Genomic DNA, 24467 nt, shown 5'->3' on the forward strand with positions numbered 1-24467 from the left:
TCCCCGCAAGCGGGCTTAGGACGGGGTACAACATTCATAAAATACATAATTATATAAATACAATTAAAATCATATCATAAAATCATAACTCGGATGGCCTATTGCACATTCCCGCCCTCAAATACAAAGAGGGAGACAACCGGACGGACGGGATGTCATTGGATAGGAGAAGGCGACGGGAGGCTCAATGATGGTCCTAATACTGGCCTCAACCATATGCCCGGTGGAACATCTCCGTCTTGCAGGCTTGCCAAAATGATACCAGATCTTGGCGAGACTGAGTGTCTTCAGGCAGAGAGTTCCACCAGGTGCTTCATTGTGTGGGAACTGCACAGACCAATAGCTATGCAGGTCGAGGACCTGCTCTAAGGAGAGGAATGGGGCAATATCATCCCCCCTCTTGAGCACGTTCCACGAGAGGCGGGTGACTCCTCTCCTTTCTCCCTCCTCAGTGTACCCTCAAACAGATCTTGCAACCCCAGAGTTCAGCTCTCCCAGGACAGGAAGGTACAGCTGAGGGTAGGAGACAGTGGAAGAAATCCACATCCATCAGCAACTTCCGCTAACAGATCAAAGATGCCATTCCCCGTGTTAATATGTGAACCAAAAACTTTTTTTGGGAGCTGGTCTCCAAAGATGGCTCCTTTACCTGAATGGTGGCTTCTGTCCTCTTTTTCCGGCTTCTTTGGGAACGCTTTTGGCACCTGCAGTTCACCAGAGAGCATCGCGACGTGTTGATGGAGGCTTTCAGCCACTTGGGTAAGAACGGCGGCTGGATAGCTGGGCCGTGGGGCTCAGTTCGGGCAAAACACACACAAAAAACCAACCGTGGTTTGCTTCAATTATGGTTAGTTAGTGGAACCAGGTTTAGACTGTCAGGCAATCACTCGAATCCTCCTGATTGGCCATGAGAAACACTGCTTTCGTTGCTTTCACTCTGCTTGGGCATCTGTGTAGGTGGGGTATGAATGAGGGTCACGCTTGGGAATAAGCCAATATTAAGCCAAGAAGTCTGATTTCAGACATGGCACAAAACCACAGTTGTTGTTAATAAGACAATTTCAAATTATGGTTTCAGGTGCTGAATTGACAGATTCCCCAAGTGACCAGTTAGTGGAATAGGCCGTGTTCAGACACTGACCTTGACTATACTTAGAGCCAAACTACAAGTGATGCCTGACACAGGTTGGATGCTTGTCAGCTTCCCTCGAGTTTTGATGGGAAATGTAGGCAGCTTGGTGGAATGTTGGACAAGTGACAGTTGAAAAGTCCATTGGACAGCCGTCGGAGAGCCAAGATGCAAGACCAGGACGCCTACATTTCCCATCAAGAGGGAAGCTGACAAGTGTCCAACCTGTGTCAGGCGTCACTTGTAGCTTGGCTCTTAGTTTAATTAAACCCTGGTTTTGCATAATGTCCAGAGTGAAAGGAAGCAACAGGGGCTGGAATGAAGTACCAATAAAAAAAAGGTTGAAGTAGAGTTGCCAACCTTCAGGTGGGCCTGGAGATCTCTTGGAATTACAACTATCTCCAGACCACAGAGATCAGTTCCCCTGGAGAAGAATGGCTACTTTGGAGAGTGGACCGTAAGGCATTATACTCTGCTGAGGTCCCTCCCCTCCCCAAACCCAATGTTCCACAGGCTCCATCCCCAAACCTCCAGGAATTTCCAACCTGGAGTTGGCAGTCCTAGGCTGAAGTGCCCCCATCCCGAACTTCTGCTTTAAGCTCCCAGATAGAGACTGTATCAGAACCACATGGGCAAAATCCAATGACTCTGAAGTTAGCAGGGATCGTTGCTGCCACACCTCCAGGTATACTGTTGTATCTTTGGGATATGCCAGCATAACTCTGAGACAGGGCCGGATTGAGAGGGGTAGGGGGGTAGTCTGCCCCCGGCGCTGCCAAGGAGGGGGCGCCAGGTGCAGCTGCCAGCCACCAGGAGTGTGCGGGCAGCCTCCCAGCCCTTTGTACTGCCTTTTGCCTGCCCCACAGGACAGGGAGTGGCTGGCTTGCCGCATGCCCCCTGCCCTGTGGGGCAGGCAAAAGGCAGCGCAGGGGACTGGGAGGCCACCCATGCCATTCGCCTGCCCTGCAGGACAGGGGGTGGCCAGCCGCCCCCTGTCCTGCAGGGCAGGCGAATGGCACAGAAGGCTTCCCAGACCCCCACGCTGCCTCCGCCAACTCCGCAGCATGCCAGGGCACCCAGATTGCCGTGCGGGCAGCACGCTTCGCCCTGCGTGATGACATCACATAGGGGCCAGACTTGGGTTGCCCTGGGCGCTGGCAACCCTAGATCCAGCCCTGCTCTGAGACACACTGTTGTTGCTCTTAGGCCCTTTCAAGCCTGGCCTTCAGATGGGGTGGTTAGTTTGCTTTTACCCTGGTTAACTCTGAATGTTGGCCATTTCCACACGTCCTTGAAGGGACGGCCCACTCACTGAATGCTGCCAACTTTCTCCCTTCACACGTCTCCGATTTCAAAATGGTAGCAGGCTGTTTGGCTTCCATTTTGTCGACACATTTTCAGGGTTGCGGGAAAGTGTATTCTCAGAAAAGATGCAGAAAAAATGGAAGCCAAACAGCCTGCTACTGTTTTGAAATCAGAGATGTGTGAAGTGAAGGGGAAAAGCTGGCAGTATTCAATGAGTGGGACGTCCCTTTAAGGACGTGTGGAAATGGCAGTTGTTTCCTCATGATTCTCCTCAGAACTGTTGGCTCTTCGAGTCTTGCGATGTTAGCCTGAAGTTGTGGCTTCTTTCCCTCACAGTTTGCTGTTCTCCCATGGATGCCCTGGACTTCTTACAGACTCAAATGAAGGACAACACTGAACACGTCCGTGTGGTCTTACTCAAATACCTCAAAGCCATCGTTGTTAGTGATAACTGTGAGTAACAAAAGTCACACTCCAAAGGGCTCTTTGACAGCTTTGGGCACCCACATAATCCTTTGGAGCATTCAAAACATTAACAAAAAAATCATGTAAATTAAATACAACTATTTATTGCTCAGTACACAGATTCATAAGATTAAAACATTGTATATGAAACACCTTTAAATACTCAGAACAAGGTATACAGCAATCTTAAAAAATCATAATAATATTTACACACGTATAATGACCAAAAGACCGGCCTGTGTGATGACATCACTTCCAGGAAGTGACATCATCACATGGGTCACATGGCACTCTGTAAGCACACCTATGCTCCCCAGGGGGCTGAATCAGGCCTGAATCGTCCTGAATCCAGCTGCTGTGGAGTGCTGGAGTGCTCCCGCACTCCACAGTGGCCTAATTCAGGCCCAATTCGAGCCGAATTGGGCCCAGGTCAGCCCGAATCGGTGCGCTGTGGTGCACAGGAGCACACCATGCCGCCTGGGAGTGCGCCCCAGGAGGTGCCTTCCCCCCACTGGCTAGGTAAGTGAGGGTGGGGGGTGGAAGCAGGGAATCCCCTGCCCCTGGCGGGGGATTGGCATCCCTACCCAGATATAACCCTAGCCAGGAGTCATTGCATAACTGGAACTGAGCATACGAGTGTCATATCCAACAAGAATGCAGAAGTCCACTGGCACATTAAACACTAAAACTACAGTTTTAATGCTGTAGCCTAGCAGTTAAGTGGTTGGGATGCAAATCAGCACTCTGCTGGTTTGAATCCCGATACTGCCATGAGCTCAGCAGGTGGCCTCAGATAAGTCTTGGGCTGCTAGTCCCCCAGTGGGGGTGGCAGATCCCCCTCTCCCAGCCTCTGCTCTCTGCCAATGTTTACCTGGCTGGCAGGGGGGAAAGGTGTGGGGAACAGGCCCTGCAGGCAAGGACCTCCCAGGCATGAGCGTAGTGGGCACGCTCCCTGGTAAGTGCAACGATATCACTTCTGAAAAGTGACGTTACTGTGCCCGGCAGCAGGCATGCTCCTATTATTCGCAGGGGCCAGTTTTGCCCCCCAACAGGCTAAACTGGACCTGCACAAATCATGGGAGCAAGCCTACTGCCGGCGCAATGACGTCACTTCCCAGAAGTGCCGTCATCGCCAGGAGCACGTGTGGACTTTGCAAGTGCGCGGGATTAAGATACGAGGCAAGCGCCAGGTCCCCCCTCCCTCCGGGAGGGTATAGGGACTTGGCAACCCTAGGTAAGCCACTCCCCTTAGCCCCAGCTCCCCAGCTGTACGGTGGGGATAATAATAACACTGACTTTGTTCACTGCTCTATAAGCTCACTGTTGTTACTGTTGTTGCTACTTCTCACCCTCCCCCATAATCTTTCCCATAAGAAGAATTCCCAGAATGATTTTCCCTTCAGATATCTGAGGAAGTGAGCCACGACTCATCTAAGCTCATATTGAAATAAACGTCTCTAGCCTCTGAAGTGTCCCTGGCTTTTTGTTTTATTTTGCTAAAATGGATAAACATGTCGACCCCTTTGCAAATATCAAATGACAACACCCTGCATTTATATAGCGCTTCCAGTGTTCGAAATTGTTTACAGCCATGATTTTGTTAAAGATCACAACAGTCTAACTGCACATGGGGGCTAAGAGCCAAGCTACAAGTGACGAAAGACACTTGAACGGCAAATGAACAGACTCATGTATTTCTCCCTGTTCACTTGCGCTCCACTTGCACTCCATTTGATCAAAGTGGAGCGCAAGTGAACAGGGAGGAATACACGTGAGTCTGTTCACTTGCCGTTCAAGTGTCATTTGTCACTTGTAGCTTGGCCCTGAGTGTGTGTGACAGAGGCTTCCTTAAGGCCACCCGTAAGTTTGTGGCAGATGGAAGGTTTTAACTAGGGACAATTTAAAAGATGTGATGAAGGTCATGGATCTCTATGCTAGCAAGCACCAAGTCATTACTGACCCGGGGGGGGGGGGGCATCGCATCACGACGTTTTCTTGGCAGACTTTTTATGGGGTGGTTTGCCATTGCCTTCCCCAGTCATCTTCACTTTACCCCCAGGAAACTGGGTACTCATTTTACCAAACTTGGAAGGATAAAAGGCTGAGGGCCAAACTACAAGTGACGCCTGACACAGGTTGGACACTTGTCAGCTTCCCTCAAGTTTTGATGGGAAATGTAGGCAGCTTGGCGGAATGTTGGACAAGTGACAGTTGAAAAGCCCATTGGACAGCAGTCAGAGAGCCAAGCTGCAAGACCAGGACGCCTACATTTCCCATCAAAATTTAAGGGAAGCTGACAAGTGTCCAACCTGTGTCTTTCGTCACTTGTAGCTTGGCCCTGAGTCAACCTTGAGCCAGCTATTTGAACCCAGCTTCCACCACAATCGAATTCAGGTCATAAGCAGAGCTTGGGCTGCAGTACTGCCGCTTACCACTCTGCGCCACGGGGCTCCTCTGTCAGTCTGTAAAAAGTAAATTGCATCTTTTTTTTTAAAATAGTTTTCTATATAAAATCAGGCTCCAGCTCATCCTCTCCTCTTCTTGCCTCTTCCAGTGTGTGAAACCAGAAGCAGGAAACAGCCGATTGTGGATGCTGTGAAATGCATTCTGGATGATCCCCGTGAAGCGGTAAGACCTGGGAGGGGCTTGTTGGGAGGCTGCAGTCTGGCAACTTGCAGAGCAAAAAAGGTCTCTTCTCCGTCCCTCCTTGGGAGGATGTTGGATCTGCTCCATCACACTCAAAGGCTTTCTCTAGGGTGGGTGGATCTTTTCAGCATTTGGGGAAAGCTGGGAAAATAAGTTTTGTAAAGGGCTTCCCTGTTTCCTCCATGCCAGGTGATCAAGGCGACGTTGGGGTTCATTAAAGAGCTCCTCCGCTCCCAGAACGTGGAGGGCTGTGCCGTGTGGGACATGGTGGCCTACGTCTTCCAGCAGTTCAACCGGCCAGTTGACCAGCCAGTAAGTAGGGTGTGAGACCAAGGCGAGTTCCTCTGGGGATCGGAAGGCAACCAGTCCTTTAGAGTCCCCCCCCCCATTCCAGAACCTGCTTGGCTCAACTGAAGCACCTAGTGTGGCAAGCCTCGGTCCGCTTTGTTCCACGGGAATTAGGGTTGCCAGGTCCAGGTTGGGAAATTCCTGGAGATTTGGGGGGTGGAGACTGGAGATGGCGGGGTTTGGAGAGGGGAGGGGCCTCAGTGGGGTAATGATATAGAGTTCACCCTTCAAAGCAGCCATTTTTCTCTAGGGGAACTGATCTCTTTGGCCGGGAGATCAGTTGTAATTCTGGGAGATCTCCAACTACCACCTGGAGGCTGGCAACCCTAACGGGAATCAACCCACAGTCCCTCATGTGATAGACTCTGTTCTCTAAGCAGAGAGTAACCCCAAGAGCCTAGTCCATTTTTATCCTCCTCCTCTTCAAGGCTGCACCCTCCCCGCACTGTGTGCTACTGGCTCAGAGCTCCGAGACGAACGACAAAATGAGTGCCAGCGCGGTGTAATGTTCAGAGTGTCAGACTGGGGTCTGGGAGACCCAGGTACGAATCCCCACAGTGGCCTTGGGTCAGTCACAGTCTCTCAGGATAACCTACCTCACAGGGTTCCTGTGACGACAAAAAATGTAGGAGAGGAGAATGATGGGAGCTGCTTTGGTTCCCCACGGGGGAGAAAGGCAGGGTATAAGTGAAGTAAATAAATACTTCACTTATAAACAGGGCTCATTTTGAGGGGGAACGCACAGGAAAGCAGTTCCGGCAGTTCCCCAAAGAGGTCACATGATAGGTGGCCCCGCCCACCTGACTCTCAGCCATTTTGGGCCTGTTTCAGCCCAGATTGGGGCCGAAACAGCCCGGATCAGGCCTCTAACAGGTGGTGGATCACTCTCCCGCTCAGTAGCGGCCCGATCCTGACCGTTTTGGGCCACTTTTCAGCCGTTTTCAGCCCCTTTTTGCCATTTTGGGCCCAATTTCAGCCCTGAATGGCCAGGATTGTGTCCAAAACAGCCAGGATAGGTGATGTCAGGGGATGTGGCATATGCAAATCAGTTATGCTAATGACACAATTCCGGTGATGGCAAGGGCTGTAGTTTATGCTAATGAGTTACGCTAATGAGTTCCTCCAGCTCTTTTTCTACAAAATGACCCCTTCTTATAAATAAATATTTATTTACAGCCCAGTTTGAAGTCTGCACAGACAGCATGGGAGGAAGCAAGGAAGCTGTCCCCACGGGAGAAGATGAATACAATAATAATAATAACAGCAACATTTGAATTAAATACTGCCTTTCAGGACAACTTAACGCCCACTCAAAGCAGATTGCAAAGTATGCTATTATTATGCCCACAACAACAATCACCCTGTGCGGTGGGTGGAGCTGAGAGAGCTCCAAGAGAGCTGTGACTGACCCAAGGACACCCAGCTGTCTTCAAGTGGAGGAGCGAGGAATCAAACCTGGCTCTCCAGATTAGAGTCCTGCCACTCTTAACCACTACACCAAACTTGTCTGGCCTTTTATCTTCCACAGTTCCCCCCCTCTGCCCCTGAGGTCTTTTCTACCCTGTGCTTCCTTTTCATGTTTCACACAAGAGGGCAAAAGCCAGTCTCCTGCGTCAGAAAGAAAAAGACGATATTCAGGAAATCTGTATCGATGTCTTGGAGAATCTGAACACCTCTGCAGAAGGGATGAGTAAAGTGAGTGGCTGATTGGATTCTACACAATGTTAAAATCCTCTTTGCTGTCATCCCCCCCCTCTTTACATAATATATTTTATTTTTAAAAAACAAAATAATAATAAAAGGGGATACCGAAAGAAATAAAAAGGGATTATATAATGTAGTTGCATAAATCAAAAATAGCTATTTATAACAGAATATCTAAACCACAAAATATTTCTCCCCACCATCCCCTTACTTATAAAATACATTTATATTCAATGTTTTATATTCAACATTTTAAATTACTAAGTTGATAATGAATCCCTTTTACCAGGGCTTCTTTTCAGGGGGAACGCGGGGGAACGGAGTTCCGGAACCTCTTGAAAATGGTCACATGGCTGGTGGCCCCGCCCCCTGATCTCCAGACAGAGCGGAGTTGAGATTGCCCTCCACGCCGCTGGAGCTGGAGCGGCACGGAGGGCAGTCTCCACTCCCCTCTGTCTGGAGATCAGGGGGCGGGGCCACCAGCCATGTGACCATTTTCGCCGAGGGCAACCCACTGAGTTCCACCACCTCTTTTTCTAGAAAAAAAGCCCTGCCTTTTACTATTAATTGTTCTTCGTTTTTTTCTTCATCTTCAGCTACATAATAAAAAAAAGCTTTCAATTTTTCCTGAAAGTCTAGGAAGGACCTATTGTGTATATAAGATGTTAATTTTGCCATTGATGCATATTGGTATAGTTTATTCATTCATTCTGTCAAATCTGGACAGCATTCTGACGTGCCTCTTATTTCTGGTATAATAGGAGAATCCTCTCTGCTTTCTCCACATCGTGAATAATTTTATAAGCCTCTAATGTATTCCCCCTCACCATAGTCATCTTTCTTTTCTTTCTTTTTTTTAATTAAACAAAATTTTATTAATAAAAAGCATACAATAAATTACAAGATAGCATAGATTAACAAGTAGCAATTGGTAACTAAAACACAACCAATAACCAAATAACAATACTATATACAATGTGAAGTATAAGGCTTAAAATAAGGCTTAAATTCTAAGAACTACATTATAGCAATTCAAAAACAGATTTGTGAAACTTTGATACAGCCCAGATATTATTGTTTTCCAGATATTCAAAGAATGGAGACCATTTCTCCTGAAAATTAGTGCTGTTGGGAAAGTGCTCGACTTGATAAATTTTGTCACTCAATTATTCAGTAATGAAATGATCCCAGATCTTGTTATGCCAGACAGATAATGTTGGGACACTATTACTTTTCCAATAAGTTGCAATAACGCTCTTTGCAGCTGTTAGCAGGCTTGTTATAAGGTCCTTTCTTATTTTGGGAATGAGTAGGTCGTCCCATTGATCCATAGGGAAGACCACAATGTCACAATGACATCAGAAAGCCAAGTCTGAGAGCCAAGCTACAAGTGACGCCTGACACAGGTTGGACACTTGTCAACTTCCCGCAAGTTTTGATGGGAAATGTAGGCGTTCTGGTCTTGCAGCTTGGCTCTCCATTTAATTGAAGTTTACAGAGCGGCAGTCTATGGGAGGGAGAACATGCGGTCAGGAGGGGAGTGCAGGCATTGGACTCTCACCGGGCGCCTTCCTTCCCCTCCGCTGGGTGTGTGTTGGGGGGTTTCTGTACACTTCAATTAAATGGAGAGGCAAGCTGCAAGACCAGGCCGCCTACATTTCCCATCAAAACTTGAGGGAAGCTGACAAGTGTCCAACCTGTGTCAGGCGTCACTTGTAGCTTGGCTCTGAGTGGGCAACACTTCCTGCCCACTCAGGAAGTTGTCTCTTCTGGTCTGACTCTGGTGAGGCAAGCGAAGACAAAAAAAGGCACCAATCGTCCGTGAGGAGCAGAGACTTTGTGGCTGCCAGTCCATGAACTGGAAGTGATGAAGGGGTGAGCGAGAGGCAGGGCTGTTGTGGAACTTTTCGTCCTTTCCTCAAAGCTCCCTTTCCTTCCAGAAATGATGGTTTGAGACTATTCCATTCAGCCCTGAACCTTTCAAAGTAGTAGTAGTAGTAGTAGTAGTAGTAGTAGTAGTAGTAGTAGTAGTAGTAGTAGTAGTAGTAGTAGTAGTAGTAGTAGTAGTAATAGGGTAGTTTCTACTGCCAGATCTCTATATTAAATAATTTTTCCATCTTCTTTTTCTTCAATGCTGGCTTCCCCAGGATGATGATATTATTATTATTATTATTATTATTATTATTATTATTATTATTATTATTATTATTATTATTATTATTAGGATAAAAGAACGTTATCAGGGAAAAGAACAAGAAAAAACGATTCAGTATAGAGATCTGGCAATAGAAACTTCCCGACTATGAAAGAATGCAATAGTAGTCCCCATTGACATCGGGCCATCACAAAAAACTTTGCAATTCATATGGAAAAACTGCAGCTTTCTGACATAACACCTATAGAACTGCAAAAGACGGTGCTACTTGGAACAGCGTACAGATTACGCCAATATCTGGTTGATACTTAAGTCTCCAGTGGAAACTTATATCAGCTTAGCAAGGCCAATCAATAATAACATGTGACCTCTGCTTATTGTTGATTGTGTTTTGGATAATTCAAATAACAACAACAACAACAACAACAACAACATTCGATTTATATACCACCCTTCAGGACAACTTAACACCCACTCAGAGCGTTTTACAAATTATTACCCTCACAGCAATCACCCTGTGAAGTGGGTGGGGCTGAGAGAGCTCCAGAGAGCTGTGACTGACCCAAGGTCACCCAGCTGGCTTCAAGTGGAGGAGTGGGGAATCAAACCCGGCTCTCCAGATTTGAGTTTTGCCCCTCTTAACCACTACACCAAACTGGCTAAGGTAAGAACCAGCTTATAACTCCCTCCTCTTTGCAGATTCTTTGGCCAAAGCTGCTGCATTTTGTGGTACCAGCTCCATACAGTCCTGCTTTGAGGCCCCTCTGCAGATGTCTGAAAGAACTGGCAGTCCTTCAGCAGGGAGATTCAGCTCTTTTCCTTGGGTCTTGCAAAGGAGGTTTGTTCAGGGCTGGTTCGAGGTATTTTGTGGCGTCAGCAAAGTACACCTGTTGCTTTCTCCTGCGGACAACTGGCCAGGTCCAAGAGGAGCCCTTTGGGGCTCCAGGAGCACAGCACCGATCTTGCTGGGTTCAGCCTGGGCTCTGGAGACAACATTACTTACTTCCCATATTACTAATGGCCAGAAGCTGAAACAATGGTTCAGAAACTTCAGTTGATTCATAAAGTAGCAGCCTGGTTATTGGTAGGGGAATTTTTAAAATAGTACTCTGCTGCCAATTATAAGTTCTCCTATTACCACTTACCCAATCTATTTCAAGACACCAAACACAGTGATACAAGAAAATATGGGTTTTATTGTGTTTCAAATAAAGCCCAGACACGTATTACCTCTTTTAGGCTCATATGTGTGAAGACCAGTTACATTAGAGAACCTTATATACCTTTAGCGCTAATCAGGGGTCATTTCGTAGAAAAAGAGCTGGAGGAACTCATTAGCATATGCCACACCCCTTGCCATCACCGGAAGTGTGTCATTAGCATAACTGATTTGCCCCAAAGCTACCTTTTTTCACTTCCGGGTTGTACCCAGAAGTGACATGGTGATGTTGCCAGTTTCACGTTTTTTATTTTAATTTTCTTCCACTGCCACTCTGGGCAGTGGCCGGCAACAGAGCTTGCTTGTGAGAGGCCTCCCACAATAGCGGGAGCCCTGTCAAGCCTGTTTACCTTGCAGGGTTGTTGTAAGGTTAAATGAAGAAGAAAGAACAAGTGCCATCCTGAGGTCCTCGGAGGAAGGTTTTACAAAGCATGTCAGAACAGGATCTGGCAGGAAAAGGGCTGAGGGAGGGCCCAGAGGTACTGGGTAGAAGAACGCCCTGTTCCACAAAGCTAGCAGTGACTATTTCTTTACTATCTCTTTGCAGTGAAACTCCCAAGTGCCCAAGGACTGTTTGCAAGGCTTCTGGTGAGAAACACTTAGGAAAAAGATACTTTTAAACACAGAGATGTATTCACAAGTTTCTGTTAATGATAGGACATTTGGGAGGTCTTTCATTCATAAGGTCGCCATAGGTCAGAGGCGACTTGACAGCACATTACACACACATTCACATGTTCAGAGTTCTTCTAAGCCCTTTTTAGCCATGCTGTCTGCACATGCCCGGAGACTGACCACACATATTGTAAGTATACATCTCCCAATACGCACAGTCATCACGTGGCCTGAATAATTGCAGCATAATTATGGCTATTTTCACACGTCTTACCGACTGCAAAACATCGTGCAAAGCTCCCAGAATGACAGCATCTTCCTGGCACCATTTTGCTTGAGAACCGGAGTTATGATGGGAAATCGCACCAGGAAGATGCTGTCATTCCCGGAGCTTTGCGCAAAATTCCACAGCTGCCTTGAAAACCCCAGCAGGGGCCACCATAAGACAGCTACAACTTGACAGCACCCTCCACCACCACTGTGCTTATAATACATATGGTTTCCAGCCCCCCCCCACCCCGGTACTTGCGGGCATCACGTCTGTAAAGGGCTACTCATATGCAAGCTTACTTTCCACAGCAGTCATCTGCCTTCTCAGTTCAATGATATCATTCTACAAAAAATTTCGGTCATGACCGTAACAGTTAAGAACAATAGCACGCGGAAAATGATTTACGAAAAGTCAAGACTCGTATAAAACGAATCAACCAGATAAAGAAATCTTAGTTGATTTATCTTTTAAGGAGAAGCTGATGGGCAGAGTGGAGAAGGAGATGCGATCTGGGGTGCCAAGAGTTCAAATCTCACCTCTGCAGCAACTCTGTAGCGGTCTTAGGCATACTGCTCCCTCTCTGTCATTCCCCCCCCCCGCCACACACACACACACAATATGGACATTATCATGCTAGCCTACCTTACAGGATATGCAATGAAACAAGGCAAATCCGGGTCTAGACCATAAGCAGGAAAAGTGGAAAACCACCCAGGAAGTGAGAAAATATATCTATATATTAAGGCATGAGGTCAATCAGTAATGTCATGTAACCGGTGTGCTCAATAAATATGCAATTATACAAAAAGTATAATCTATACCTGGAGCATCTGCCTTGTTTCTAAAAACGACTGGAATAGAGTCCCTTGTTTGGATTGGACTGAGATAAGAGACTTTGGATTTCCGGATGTATTATGAATATATGAATGCACTTTTTGTATAATTGCATATTTATTGAGCACACCGGTTATATGATATTACTGACTGACCTCATGCCTTAATATATAGATATATTTTCTCACTTCCTGGGTGGTTTTCCACTTTTCCTGCTTATAGCCTACCTTACAAGGGTGTCATAAGGATTCCTTTGACCAGGCAGATGCATGGACAAGAGGTCCATCTGCACCTCATGGAGATCTGCTGTGGTCTTCTCTGGACAGTGTATTCTGCCTTCTTCAAGCCTCTTGCTGTTCTGCCAGGATAAGTCAGCTGGATTCTTGGAGGTCACAGACAGAAGGCAGTGTGTGCGAATCCTGACTCTAGAGCCCTTCCTTGTGCTGCTTCTCCTGCCAACAGGTCCTGGCCTCCAACCCCAACCAGAGAGGAAGGAGGGCTCTGCAACTCTTGCACACAATGCGCTGCAACATCCACGCCGCACTCAACAAGCTGTGGGGGATGCAAATTCCCTTCCTTTGGGAATCCATCCCAGGTAAGACGGAATTACTCAGAACTGGTGTTGTGGTGCTCCAACCAGACTGCACTCGGAATCAGGAAATCCCAGGACGGAATCGTCCATCAGCCATGAACCCACGAAAAAGTACTGCCAGAGGCTACCACGGGTGTATGCTCACAACCGAAATGGACCGATGGCCCCCTGTGGGATACAATGAGCCCAGGAAGACCAGTACAGAATAAATAGAAAATACAAAATAAATATGAATAAACTTGAATATCAAATAGGACGGCACACAATACCCAATAATAAAGAGTCCAGTAGCACTTTTAAGACTGACCAACTTTATTGGAGCATAAGCTTTCGAGAACCACAGCTCTCTTCGTCAGATATCCCTGTGCTACTCCGCTGTGCTTGTAAACTTACTCCAAACGACCGGATCGTAAGTCTTCCAGTGGACGGCTGCGCATATGTTCTGTATATATTTATCTGTTGTATTTGAAAGTTGATGCATTTGGAGTATACTGTATATTAAATTCACTATATGAGCACTTTGAATAATCACCACCACCACCACCAACAACAACAACAACAACATTCGATTTATATACCGCCCTTTAGGATGTCTTAACACCCACTCAGAGCAGTTTACAAAGTATGTCATTGTTATCACCACAACAAAACACCCCGTGAGGTGGGTGCACATTTTAAAGCAGTAATTGAGGATTTTCTGCATTGGTCTTACTGGGTTCATTGTTTCCCACGGGGGACCCACGAAAGGCAACCCTCTCTTTCTCAGCACATTTATTTCCAAGTTCCTGTCCCAAGAGTGCTACGGTAGGAGAGGGTCGTTTTTGGCAGGTGGCCTGGGGGTAACGGCTGGCTAGAAGTCACCTGGCATCAAGTTTCTGACTCAAGGGGCCCAGAAGATAGAGGCTTGATGGCCTCTACCATATACTTCCCCTGACCTGGACACAGGGCCGGTGCATCCATTGAGGCAGGTCCAGCTGAGGGTGCCAGGGGCGGGGGCATGCGCTGCAGAGCTGGCGGCAGCAGTACTGAGCGGAAGGGATGGGAAGCCGCATGCACGCCGCCCCAGCCACCTGCCGCGCCTGGCCCGCAGCTGCTGCAGCCTCCCAGCCCTCCTGCCCCTCATTGCTGCCGCTGCCAACATGCACCCTTGGCCAGGCACAGCAGCCGTAGGCAAGGCGCAGCAGGTGGCCAGGGTGGCGCATGGAGCAACGGAGCAGGAGGGCTGGAAGGACGCACTCGTGCCTCCCCAGCCACCCACCTCGTCTGGCCAGGAGTGTGCACCAGCAGAGGTAGTGCAGAACAGTCTGAGCAGGCAGCCTCCCAGTCCTCCTGCCCAGCCACCCCGCGCCGCCCTCAGTACACAGCTGTGGGCCAGGCATGGCAGGCGGCCGGGGCAGTGCGGGACAACCGAGCGGGAGGGCTAGGAGGCCACCCACGCGCCATCCCAACCAACCACTGAACCAATGGGGCTGGCTCGCACCGGCATACTGCGTGATGACATCACACGCAGTGACATCATTATGCAGTCCAGGTGCGTGCATGTGCAGCAACAGACCTGAAACTGCCCCCGGCCTTAGGTGCCATAAACCTGGGCACCGGCCCTGCCTGGATAGCTCAGGCAAGCCTGATCTTGTTAGATCTCCAAAGCTAAGCAGGGTCGGCCTTGGTTAGTAATTGGATGGGAGACCCACAAAGAAGACCTTGCAGAGACAGGCAGTGGCAAACCACCTCTGTTGGTCTCTTGCCTTGGAAACCCCACCGGGGTGATGGCCAGCGTTCCCGCTAACGTGCGCTCGTGCGCAATTGCGCACGAATTTTTACCGCTCAGCGCACAGCTGAGAAGCTCAGCGCACAGCAGGCCCACCTGGAGGGCTTGGTGTAGCTCCAGCCCTGCTGCCAAAGAATTTCCTCCATGTCCACCGAGCAGCCTCTCAGCCCTGGTGCTGGGATCCAGAGAAGGAGGCAATGTTGGGTGGCTGGCCGAGCTGCCCCTCCTCCGGTCCCACCCAACAGCCTCTCTGGCGCCAGGAGCTGGAGGAGGCGAAGATGTTCACAGCCGCAGTGGATGCAGCAATAGGTGGATTAGGGGGTGGGCGCCTGCGTGATCTTCTGTTCCTGGCGCCGGGTGCAGGAGGAGGCCGCTGCAGCAAGTGGGGCGGGCAACCGCGTGGTCTTCCCTTCCCGGCGCCGGGTGCAGGAGGAGGCCGCCGCGGCGACTGGGGCGGGCAACCATGCGATTTCCCCATCCTGGCACTGGGTGCAGGAGGAGGCTGCAGAGCTGAGCAGACACTCGCACGATCTCTCTGTCCCAGCGCCAATTTGCTCAACTCTTGCAGTGTGTCACAGCCAGAACTGAACACAAGACTCCTGGAGAGTTCTGGCTAGCATAGAGCAGCGGAAAGCAATTTGAATGTTGGCACACAAATTAACAGAAATTCTGTATGAAGGAAAGAAAAATGACTTTGACAATCATTATAAATCTTATCTCAGCTGAACTTTTAAGGACCTAGTTAGCTCACTCCTAAATTCTTAAGCTGATTGAAGCAATAACCATTGCCTGAGTTCTGAGCTCTATGCAATGGTCAGATAAATTCCACCAAAAGTGGGGAGTATAATGTCCTTCAAGGTCTCTGCCTTCTCAGTTAGCATCATTTTTGCCTTTTCTGGATTCAATTTCAGTTTGTTTGCTTTCATCCATTTGACCAAAGCTGTCAGACAGTGACCCAAGATTTCTACCACATTGTGTGGTGATTTGGATAGCAAGATATAGATTTGAGTATCATCTGCATATTGATGGCATCCAGGTCCATAGCTATGAATGAGTTCTCCCAAAAGCTTTACATAGAGGTTGAATAACACGGGGGATAATATTGCACCCTGTGGAACCCACAAGATAATTTCCATTCTGCAGATAGCTGGTCTCTGACACTGGCTTAAGTTCATTCCATGAGCAACAATTTAAACTAGTCTTGATACCCACTTCTGCCTCCACATGCCTCAGTAGGATGGCACGGTCTACTATGTCAAATGTACAGATAGATCCAGAAAAAGCAATAATGAAGCATGGCCTTTATATTCAGGCTTATGTGCTAAAAAAACCCACAAGAGTGCAAAGAAAAGGGAAAGGTTAGGCCTCAACTTCCCAGAACAGGAGATATATTTTTCAGGAGCTCTTTAAAGACTTCCAAGAAAGGGAAAATGCCGGTATGAGAAGGCAATGAAATCTTGAGAAAGGGGCACCTAGAGAAAGAACAAGGTGTGAGAGGGAAGTAACCTCAGGATTGTTGTTGTGGGTTTTCCGGGCTGTATTGCCGTGGTCTTGGCATTGTAGTTCCTGACGTTTCGCCAGTGTCTCTCACAGCCCGGAAAACCCACAACAACCATCGTTCTCCGGCCGTGAAAGCCTTCGACAACCTCAGGATTGTTTGTATATTTGTTGACTGAAATACATTAAAAGGGGGGGGGCGCTCACAACTTTAATGCATGTTATTGTTTCAGCTCATGAAGTAGATTTTTTGCTTTCAGCCCTGCACAGCTTAGAGGGAACATTGGTGATGGCACTCTCCGGCACCACCATATACTTAAGTGAGGCCACTGGGATCCAGCCGGTTCCATTACAAATGGTCATGCCTGTAGTAGGGTTGCCAACCTCTAGGGGGAGCCTGGAGATCTCCCAGAACGGCAACTGATTTTCAGACTGCAGAGGTCAGGTCCCCCGGAGGAAATGGCAGCTTTGGAGGGCGAATTCTACGGCATCACATCCCTGTTGAATCCCTCTTTTCCCTCAAATTCCACCCTCCCCAGGGACCATCCCCCAATCTTGAGGAATTCCCCAAGCTAGCGTTGGCAACCCTAACGTGGTGTAGTGCTTTGGATACTGTGATGTGCAGCTCTGTTTGCTACCATTTATTATCTCTGTAGTATCTGCGGGCAGGTTCTGTATCAGTGAAAGCACTAAAGTACATAAAGAACGTCTGGAAAAAAACATAATAAAACCAAGGAATGTGCTGAAATTCTCCAAAGCAGAAAAGACAACAAACAGCCAAAAGCATATGCATAAAGGCAGAGGGAGGGAGAGCGCGAGCTTTATAACAGATGGGAGATTTTAATCTGGGCTCCCTCCTAGCGAGCAAACTTGCTGCTGCATTTTACATCAGTGGAAACTTCCAGGCAGGCTACACAAGCGCCATTATTATTTGAGAACAAGTACATGCATGGCAGAGAATAAACTGAGAGATGTTTTCTCTTCCTTCTATGTATGTAGTTCACCCTCTTCCTCTTAATGTTGTCTTTTTAGATCAGAGGAGGGGGAAAACATGTTTGGCCTCAGAACCGAACCTTGGTCTCTGCCAGCTTTGGAGAACTTCTCTGGAAAGAGGACGAGCTAGCATCCACCTTGAAAACTGTAAAAGGAGACAGAGACCTAAATGTGGTCCCCTCTCCGGCTCTGTTACTCTTAATGGCCCTTGGCCCTCAAAACGGTTAGCAGTATTTCAGGAGCATTGATTCGGCAGTCCCTCAGACCAGTTCTCTGTGCAGAATTGTTATTCAGCTGAAGTCTGGGTGAGGTCCTGGGGTGCCTTGATGGCACTTTCCACCACTATTATCAATTGTAAACCTGCAAACAGGCTTTTCCCTGTGGCCCTGTTTTTGGTACATCACCCCATTATCAGGGCCGGCGCCAGCATTTCTGGCGCCTGAGGCAGCTTCAGGGGTGTTGGTGTGCACGTGCACTTTGCGCACACGTGCCCAGACTACGTGATGATGTCACTGCATGTGATGTCATCACGTGGGGCGGGGATGGTACAGGAGTGGTCTCCCAGACCTCCCGTTCACTTGCCCTATGCCGCCTCGGCCGCCTGCTGCGCCTGGCCCACAGCTGTGTGCTGGCGGCAGCAGCGGTGGTGGCAGCAGCACAGAGCAACTGAGTGGGAGGCCTGGGAGGCTGCTCACTCAGCTGCCCGACATTGCTGCTGCCAGCATGCACTCCTGACCAGGCGCAGCAGCTGCGAGCCAGCTGCGGCAGGCGGCCGGGGCGGCGCACGTGCATCCGGCTCAGTTGCTCCACGTGCTGCCCCGGCCACCTGCCGCACCTAGCCCACAGCTGTGTGCTGGTGGTGGCGGCAGCGGTGGCTGCAGTGGCAGCACAGAGCAGCTGGGAGGCTGCCCGCTCAGTTGCCCCACGCTGCCGCCACCAGCATGCTCTCCTGGCTGAGCGCAGCAGCACGGAGCAATTGAGCTCCATGGCGTGTGCCCCCACCACCGGCGCCCCCTCTGCCACCCCCTCCAGTGCCTTAGCACTCGTGGTGGCTGCCGGCCCGGCCTCAATGGGCGCATCAGCCCTGCCCATTATTTTATACACAATATGGTGATGGTGATGGCACGGACAATGGGATCAAGTTTGACTGTTCAGTGGACGGTTGAGGGATTGGAATGGAGACATGGGGATGGGTGGGGAGATGCCAAGTGGATGTCGCGTGCCAGACTCACACTCGGTGCCAACAGCATTGACGGGACTATTTGGCCTCTTTCCCGCAGGAGCCTTGGAGGCCAGCGGTCAGGAATGGGAGCAGAAACTGCTGCAGGTAAGGAACAGCTTTCCCTGGGAGAAATGCCTTTGGCAGGCCAAACCTGTAGCAAGGTTAGGCAGGGATTGTGCGGGGCCCGTGTGGCAGCCACTGAGGCAGGCTTGGCATCAAGGGTAGGCATGGTTGGGCACCCACCAAAACTCACATCGCAGCATATGGCAGCACCCTGGCTGGGGATAGGGGGTTGGTTTCTCGTTTCCAAGAATTGCCCGGCCATAGTAAAGGAAGCAGTGCGCAGACTGACACCACAGTCTGGGGCTCTGGGACTGGAGGAGGTCACAGCCCCTCTCTATGCTGCCTTGGTCAGGCCGCACTTGGAGTATTGTGTGCAGTTCTGGAGGCCTCACTTCAAAAAGGATGTGGGCAAAATTGAGAGGGTGCAGAGGAGAGCGACGAGGATGATCAGGGGTCTGGAGACTGAGCAGTACGAGGAAAGGGGTGTCAGGTTCCTACAACCTTCCAGCAGGAGGTAGAGGACCTAGCACTTACCTTGTGCCTCTGGTGTGTCAATCTTCACATGCACAATGATGACACTTCCAGGAAGTGATGTTGTCACGCCAGCCGCAGATGTGCTCCTGTTCTTTGCATGGGGCTAATTCTGGCCAGTTTGGGGCCAAAATGTGTCCCAGTGAAGTGTGGGAGCAGAACCATGGCCAGCACAATGACGTCACTTCCCAGAAGTGACTATGAGTGATTCCGCACACGCCGGATAATGCACTTCCAATCCTCTTTATAGATCATTTGGAATGGATTTTTTCGTGTGCGGGACAAAAAATCCACCTCAAACAATTGATAAAGTGCATTGAAAGTGCATTATCCAACGTGTGCAGAATCAGCCATCATCTAACCTCCCAAGAGTGTGTGTGTCACACGTTCCCAGGGTGCCTGTTTATGGCGAGCGATCTCCAGAGGGCTTGCTACCTCCTGCCAATTGCTGGCAGATTGGCAGGCAGATCGCCCACCACCAGCGGGCACCCTGGTCTGATTAGACAATATTGACCTTGATGGCCCAATGGCCCAATTCAGTATAAGACAGTTTCTTGAGTTCATGCCCTTCTGTATGCAAAGGAGACGCTTTATCACTGTGCTGTGGACTCTTGAATGGCCAGGCCATCCCCAATTTACCCGTATGCCTCTTTGTAATGATGGACCCAGGTCTGTGATGTGTGAACAACCGTCTCAGCGGTTTTGCAAGCTGTCTTTCTCTTACTTGTGTGTGACATTTTCAGTGTTAGTTGGACACATTCAGTCCTTTTTTGTGAAACTTTGAACATCTATCCACTTTGTGCAGAAAACAAGTAGGAAAGTATAAGGCCGGGCAGGGGCAGAGAAGGCAAGCTCCCACCATGTTGTTCTAGTTCTTCTTTTGCCCCTAGTTCCTGAGAAGATCCCTAGAGACCATTGCTGACAGCAACTGGAGCCGGAATTTGAGCCGTGAATTTGAAAGTCAGATGTCCAGCTATATCGATCAGTCGTCTGAAAAGGTCTGTGTCTCTCCCAAAGCCCTGGCGGGTGACCAAGCTTAATATACATTGCTCCCTTCCAATATTTTTTTCCACACAACAACCCTGTGAAGTAGGTTAGGCTAAGAGAAAGGGAATGACTGACCCAAGATCATCCATGCGCTCAATCTCAGGGATTTAAATTCGGGTCTCAAGATCACGATCCAACAAAAAAATCCAATCTTTATGAAAATGACGGAGTTAGTGGAGATGGCTAAACTTACAGCTCTGATCAGAGAGTTTTTGGCTAACTGGAATCCCCTTATTGGCTTTCTGCGTGAAACAAGGAAAAATGATTTGATGACTTATTTATTTATTTATTTTATTTCACATTTGTATTCTGCCCTCCCCGTGGAATTTTTTAGTAGACAAATTTGGGAAAAAATAAATAGAAGGGGGGCGGTAGTGGAAAAGAAAATTTTGGAGAGATTAAATTTTAAGGATGATGTTTGTTAAAAAGATAAGTGTAGAGAAGAATGAAAATGAAATATGTATGATTGTTTTCTTTTATATTTTAAGTTCTGTTTTCTCCTTTTCTTCTTGTAAGCTTTTTAAATTATCTTTTCCTTTTATTTTTGCTTTCTGCCTTTTTAATTGGGCTTTTAATTCTATGAATAAAATAAAAATTATAACCAAAAAAAATCCCATCTTAACCCCGCCCCCTGCAAAAAAATCAAGTTTTTTTCTACAGAGGATCCCAAGGTTGATATCATCTGTTGTTCCTTTTCTTCCAGAGTTTCCTTTATAAATCATTGGGGACGTCACTAACGAGCTGTGAGGATGTGCCCTTCGTTAAAAGTCAGATTCAGCATATCATAGAGAATGCCAATTATCTGGAAGCGTCTGAGAGAGAGGCGAGTGTTAGCAGAGTTGTATCACAAGTGTGCTAAAAGCGTGTGGGAGCCTCTGCATTGCAGAGGACATTCACGGAAAGGACCAAACTCGCACACAGCGCCTGGTTTAAGCTTTAGGAAAGAAATATGAACCCGTTTATTAAAGGAACCCCTCTGAGAATAGAAAAGAGTAGAGAAAACATCTTGTTCTGTATATCCAGTCTAGGATGCTGAAGGATGCAGGATGGCATGTCCTGAGTAGAGATGGGCACGAACCAAAATTTGTGACGAACCAGGCCGGTTTGTGGTTCGTGAACCAGCAGTTCATCAGAGCCCATGTCTGATGAACCGCCACAAACTTTAGGCTGGTTTGTTTGGTTCGTTTTTTTGGTTCATCACTGCAGACAGCCTGGTGCCGATCAATCAGTTTCCTAGGCAACAGGGGACGGACTTCCTGCAGACCTTCTGCTGACCCGGAAGTGATGATTTTCTGACCTGGATGTGCCGTTTTCATTAACCAAACGAACCGGTTCACAAACCAGGGGCAGCTTTGTGAAAGTTCATGGTTCGTGCATTTTTCCAGTTCATGCCCATCTCTAGTCCTCTTGAGCCCATGGCGACAAGACAGAGAAGAAGAGACAAAGAGAGGAAGGTGTAGAGCAAGAAGGAAGTCCCTGAGAAAAACAATCTACAAAAATAGCTCCAGGATAGTAGAAAGGAAGGATAAACAGACCCTCTCTGTTTATCTGACTCAGTTCCCCTCTGAAACCTGATTTTCTTCCTTTTTGCTCCATACTTCCTCTCTCTGTCTCTTCTTCTCCATCTTGCCTCTGTGGGCACAGGAGATGTCATCTACATCTCTCGCCATCCTAGGCTAGATATAAAGAAAACAATGCTTTCTCTACTCTTTCTTATCAGTGAGGGGGACAGCGTAACAGTTCTTCACTTCTTAAAGTGAGCAGCTTGGAGCATGCTCTGTTTTCTAGCACAAAATATTTGTTGTCTCGTGAATCCTACCTCCGTTTCCTCCCCAAGGCCCAGGGCCGCAAAAATACCATGGAGACATCCTAGTTCATCCTCACCTCAACTTTAGGAGGTAGATTAGGCCCAAAGTCTCCTGAAGTGTTAATCAAACTCAAATCCTCCCTTACAATCCAATATTTTATCTTCTGCCTCGCGGTGGGAAACGGTTTTCTATGTGTGCTTCTTTTGCATGAATGTTTCTTTTCCTTCATGTTCCACTTTTCTGAATGGGATTTTCAGCATCGGAGGTAATTAGGCCTTCAGGCAATTGGCAACCAGATGCCACAACCCCAGAGAAAGATGTGCATTTTTTAAGTGGCTCCTGGACTTAATTTTCAAGTTTTTGCTCCTCCATGAAGGGAGCAAACTTGCAATCCCTCCAGCTCCCGCTTTGCCTCTCACCCCTAAATCCTCCACTCCAGAACCTTCATGCAACCCTTAAGCCCACCTGCCATTCCCAAGTCCTCTGCTGCCGTTTCCACCATTTCAATCCAAAGTCCATCTTCCTGACTGACTGGAGAACACTGTTCTTCAAGGCTTCACCCACAGACAGCCTGATCAGGAATCCAAAGCTTTGACATTTTGATGGCAGGTTGGTTTCTATCCATGGGATTTCTGTGCGCCTCCGAGAACTGGCAAATCCAACACATTTTTTTTCTGACTTTGCAGAAGGTCATCCACGTCCTTTCCTTTTCTGCCATGGGCCATTTTGACCTCACGTTAAGCACACTGCACAAGTTTGGAGACAGAGGGGGAAAGAAAACGAAGGTGTCTGAAATCATCAGCCACTATAAGGTAAAGGAGCGGAATTTACCATTTCATAGGCACATCTGATCTATGTAGCACAAGACGCGCAGGGCAACATCTGTGGCTCTCCTTTATTTTATCCTCACAACAATTTTGTAAGGTAGGTGAGTCTCAATCTGTGTGTGTGTGCGTGTGCGTGCATGCGTGTGTGTGTGTGTGTGGTTGGTTGGTCCGAGGTCATCCAATAAGTGGAGGTTTGAACCATGCTCTCCCAGTTCAGTGTTAGTAAAGAGTCCAGTAGCACCTTTAAGACTAACCAACTTTATTGTAGCATAAGCTTTTGAGAACCACAGCTCTCTTCGTCAGATGCATCTGATGAAGAGAGCTGTGATTCTCAAAAGCTTATGCTACAATAAAGTTGGTTAGTCTTAAAGGTGCTACTGGACTCTTTATACTATTTTGCGACTACAGACTAACACGGCTAACTCCTCCAGTTCAATGTTGTGGTCGGATTTATTATCTGCTCTTCCCACAACTGAGCTCAGAGCAGATTACAACATAAATAACTTACAATAAAAACGGCATTAAAAGCATAAAATGCAATACAAACAGTTCATTTAGGCAGCAACCCATATAGCTCAACCCCCTCCAAAAACATTCCATGAGGTGGGAATAGGTAACCACTACTCGACACCATCTTCTTAGGTTAAATTTAAGGACCAGCTTCTCCTACCACCAGACTTAATTTGAAATTGGCAGATGTGAGGTATGTGCGTGTACGTTTGCTGTGAAGATTGTGTCAAGATTTTCCGTACCTTTTCAGTGTAGATGTTTGCCAAGATGGATTTTATTGATTGTCTTTTAGAAGATGTCTACCTCATTTGTTCCGTTGGAAACACACAAATCAGCTTACATTAAGCAGGTTTCTTCCTCAGATTATCTAGTTTACCAAATGGAGACAGCAACAGTTCTTCCTTTTTAAAAAAACAGTGCAATCCTAAACAGGGTTACATTGTGCACAAGCCCATTGTGCTCTGCGGTGTCACTCATTTTGTCCCAGGAAATCAGACCTTTTGACTTCTCTTTCTCAAGGCTCCCTTGCCCTCACCCATCTAAAACTTGTCATTTGGGGTATAAATCTCTCTGACAACTGACTGTAATACTTCATACAGTTGTAAAACGGGCCTTGGCTCCTGAATATTTATTCCACAATAAATTTGCCAGGCGTCCCGCGAATGTGTTATTTTTAAGCCCCTTTAAGGGCACATCCAGGATCGTCTTGCATATATCAAGATAAGTCAGATATGAATGCACACATTAGCAAACTGTCACGCAAAAAGAATCTTTATGCAAAAAGAATCTTTATGCAATTTGACATGGGGCTGCACCAAGATTTGTGTGCATCGGTAACATAGAGGGGGACCAGACACATTAATTGAAGGACATGAAAGATGGGGTAAACTGTACATGCAACACGTCCAGAATGGCTGT

General features: G+C 47.9%; 1 protein-coding gene across 1 annotated transcript in view; it reads left to right on the forward strand.

Moving 5' to 3' along the window:
• LOC129324587 (maestro heat-like repeat-containing protein family member 2B) overlaps positions 1 to 24467 on the forward strand; it is a 90475-nt gene that overhangs the window by 8929 nt on the left and 57079 nt on the right. Inside the window, exons 4-16 of the mRNA XM_054971913.1 lie at positions 711 to 759; positions 2771 to 2887; positions 5454 to 5527; positions 5735 to 5857; positions 7484 to 7588; positions 10452 to 10590; positions 11519 to 11559; positions 13154 to 13286; positions 13756 to 13769; positions 18833 to 18868; positions 20248 to 20355; positions 21108 to 21227; positions 22899 to 23024. Coding sequence (XP_054827888.1) covers positions 711 to 759; positions 2771 to 2887; positions 5454 to 5527; positions 5735 to 5857; positions 7484 to 7588; positions 10452 to 10590; positions 11519 to 11559; positions 13154 to 13286; positions 13756 to 13769; positions 18833 to 18868; positions 20248 to 20355; positions 21108 to 21227; positions 22899 to 23024 — 1185 coding nt within the window. The remainder of the gene's footprint in view (positions 1 to 710; positions 760 to 2770; positions 2888 to 5453; positions 5528 to 5734; positions 5858 to 7483; positions 7589 to 10451; positions 10591 to 11518; positions 11560 to 13153; positions 13287 to 13755; positions 13770 to 18832; positions 18869 to 20247; positions 20356 to 21107; positions 21228 to 22898; positions 23025 to 24467) is intronic.

The sequence above is a fragment of the Eublepharis macularius genome, chromosome 2 (assembly GCF_028583425.1).
Source record: "Eublepharis macularius isolate TG4126 chromosome 2, MPM_Emac_v1.0, whole genome shotgun sequence".
Classification (NCBI taxonomy): domain Eukaryota; kingdom Metazoa; phylum Chordata; class Lepidosauria; order Squamata; family Eublepharidae; genus Eublepharis; species Eublepharis macularius.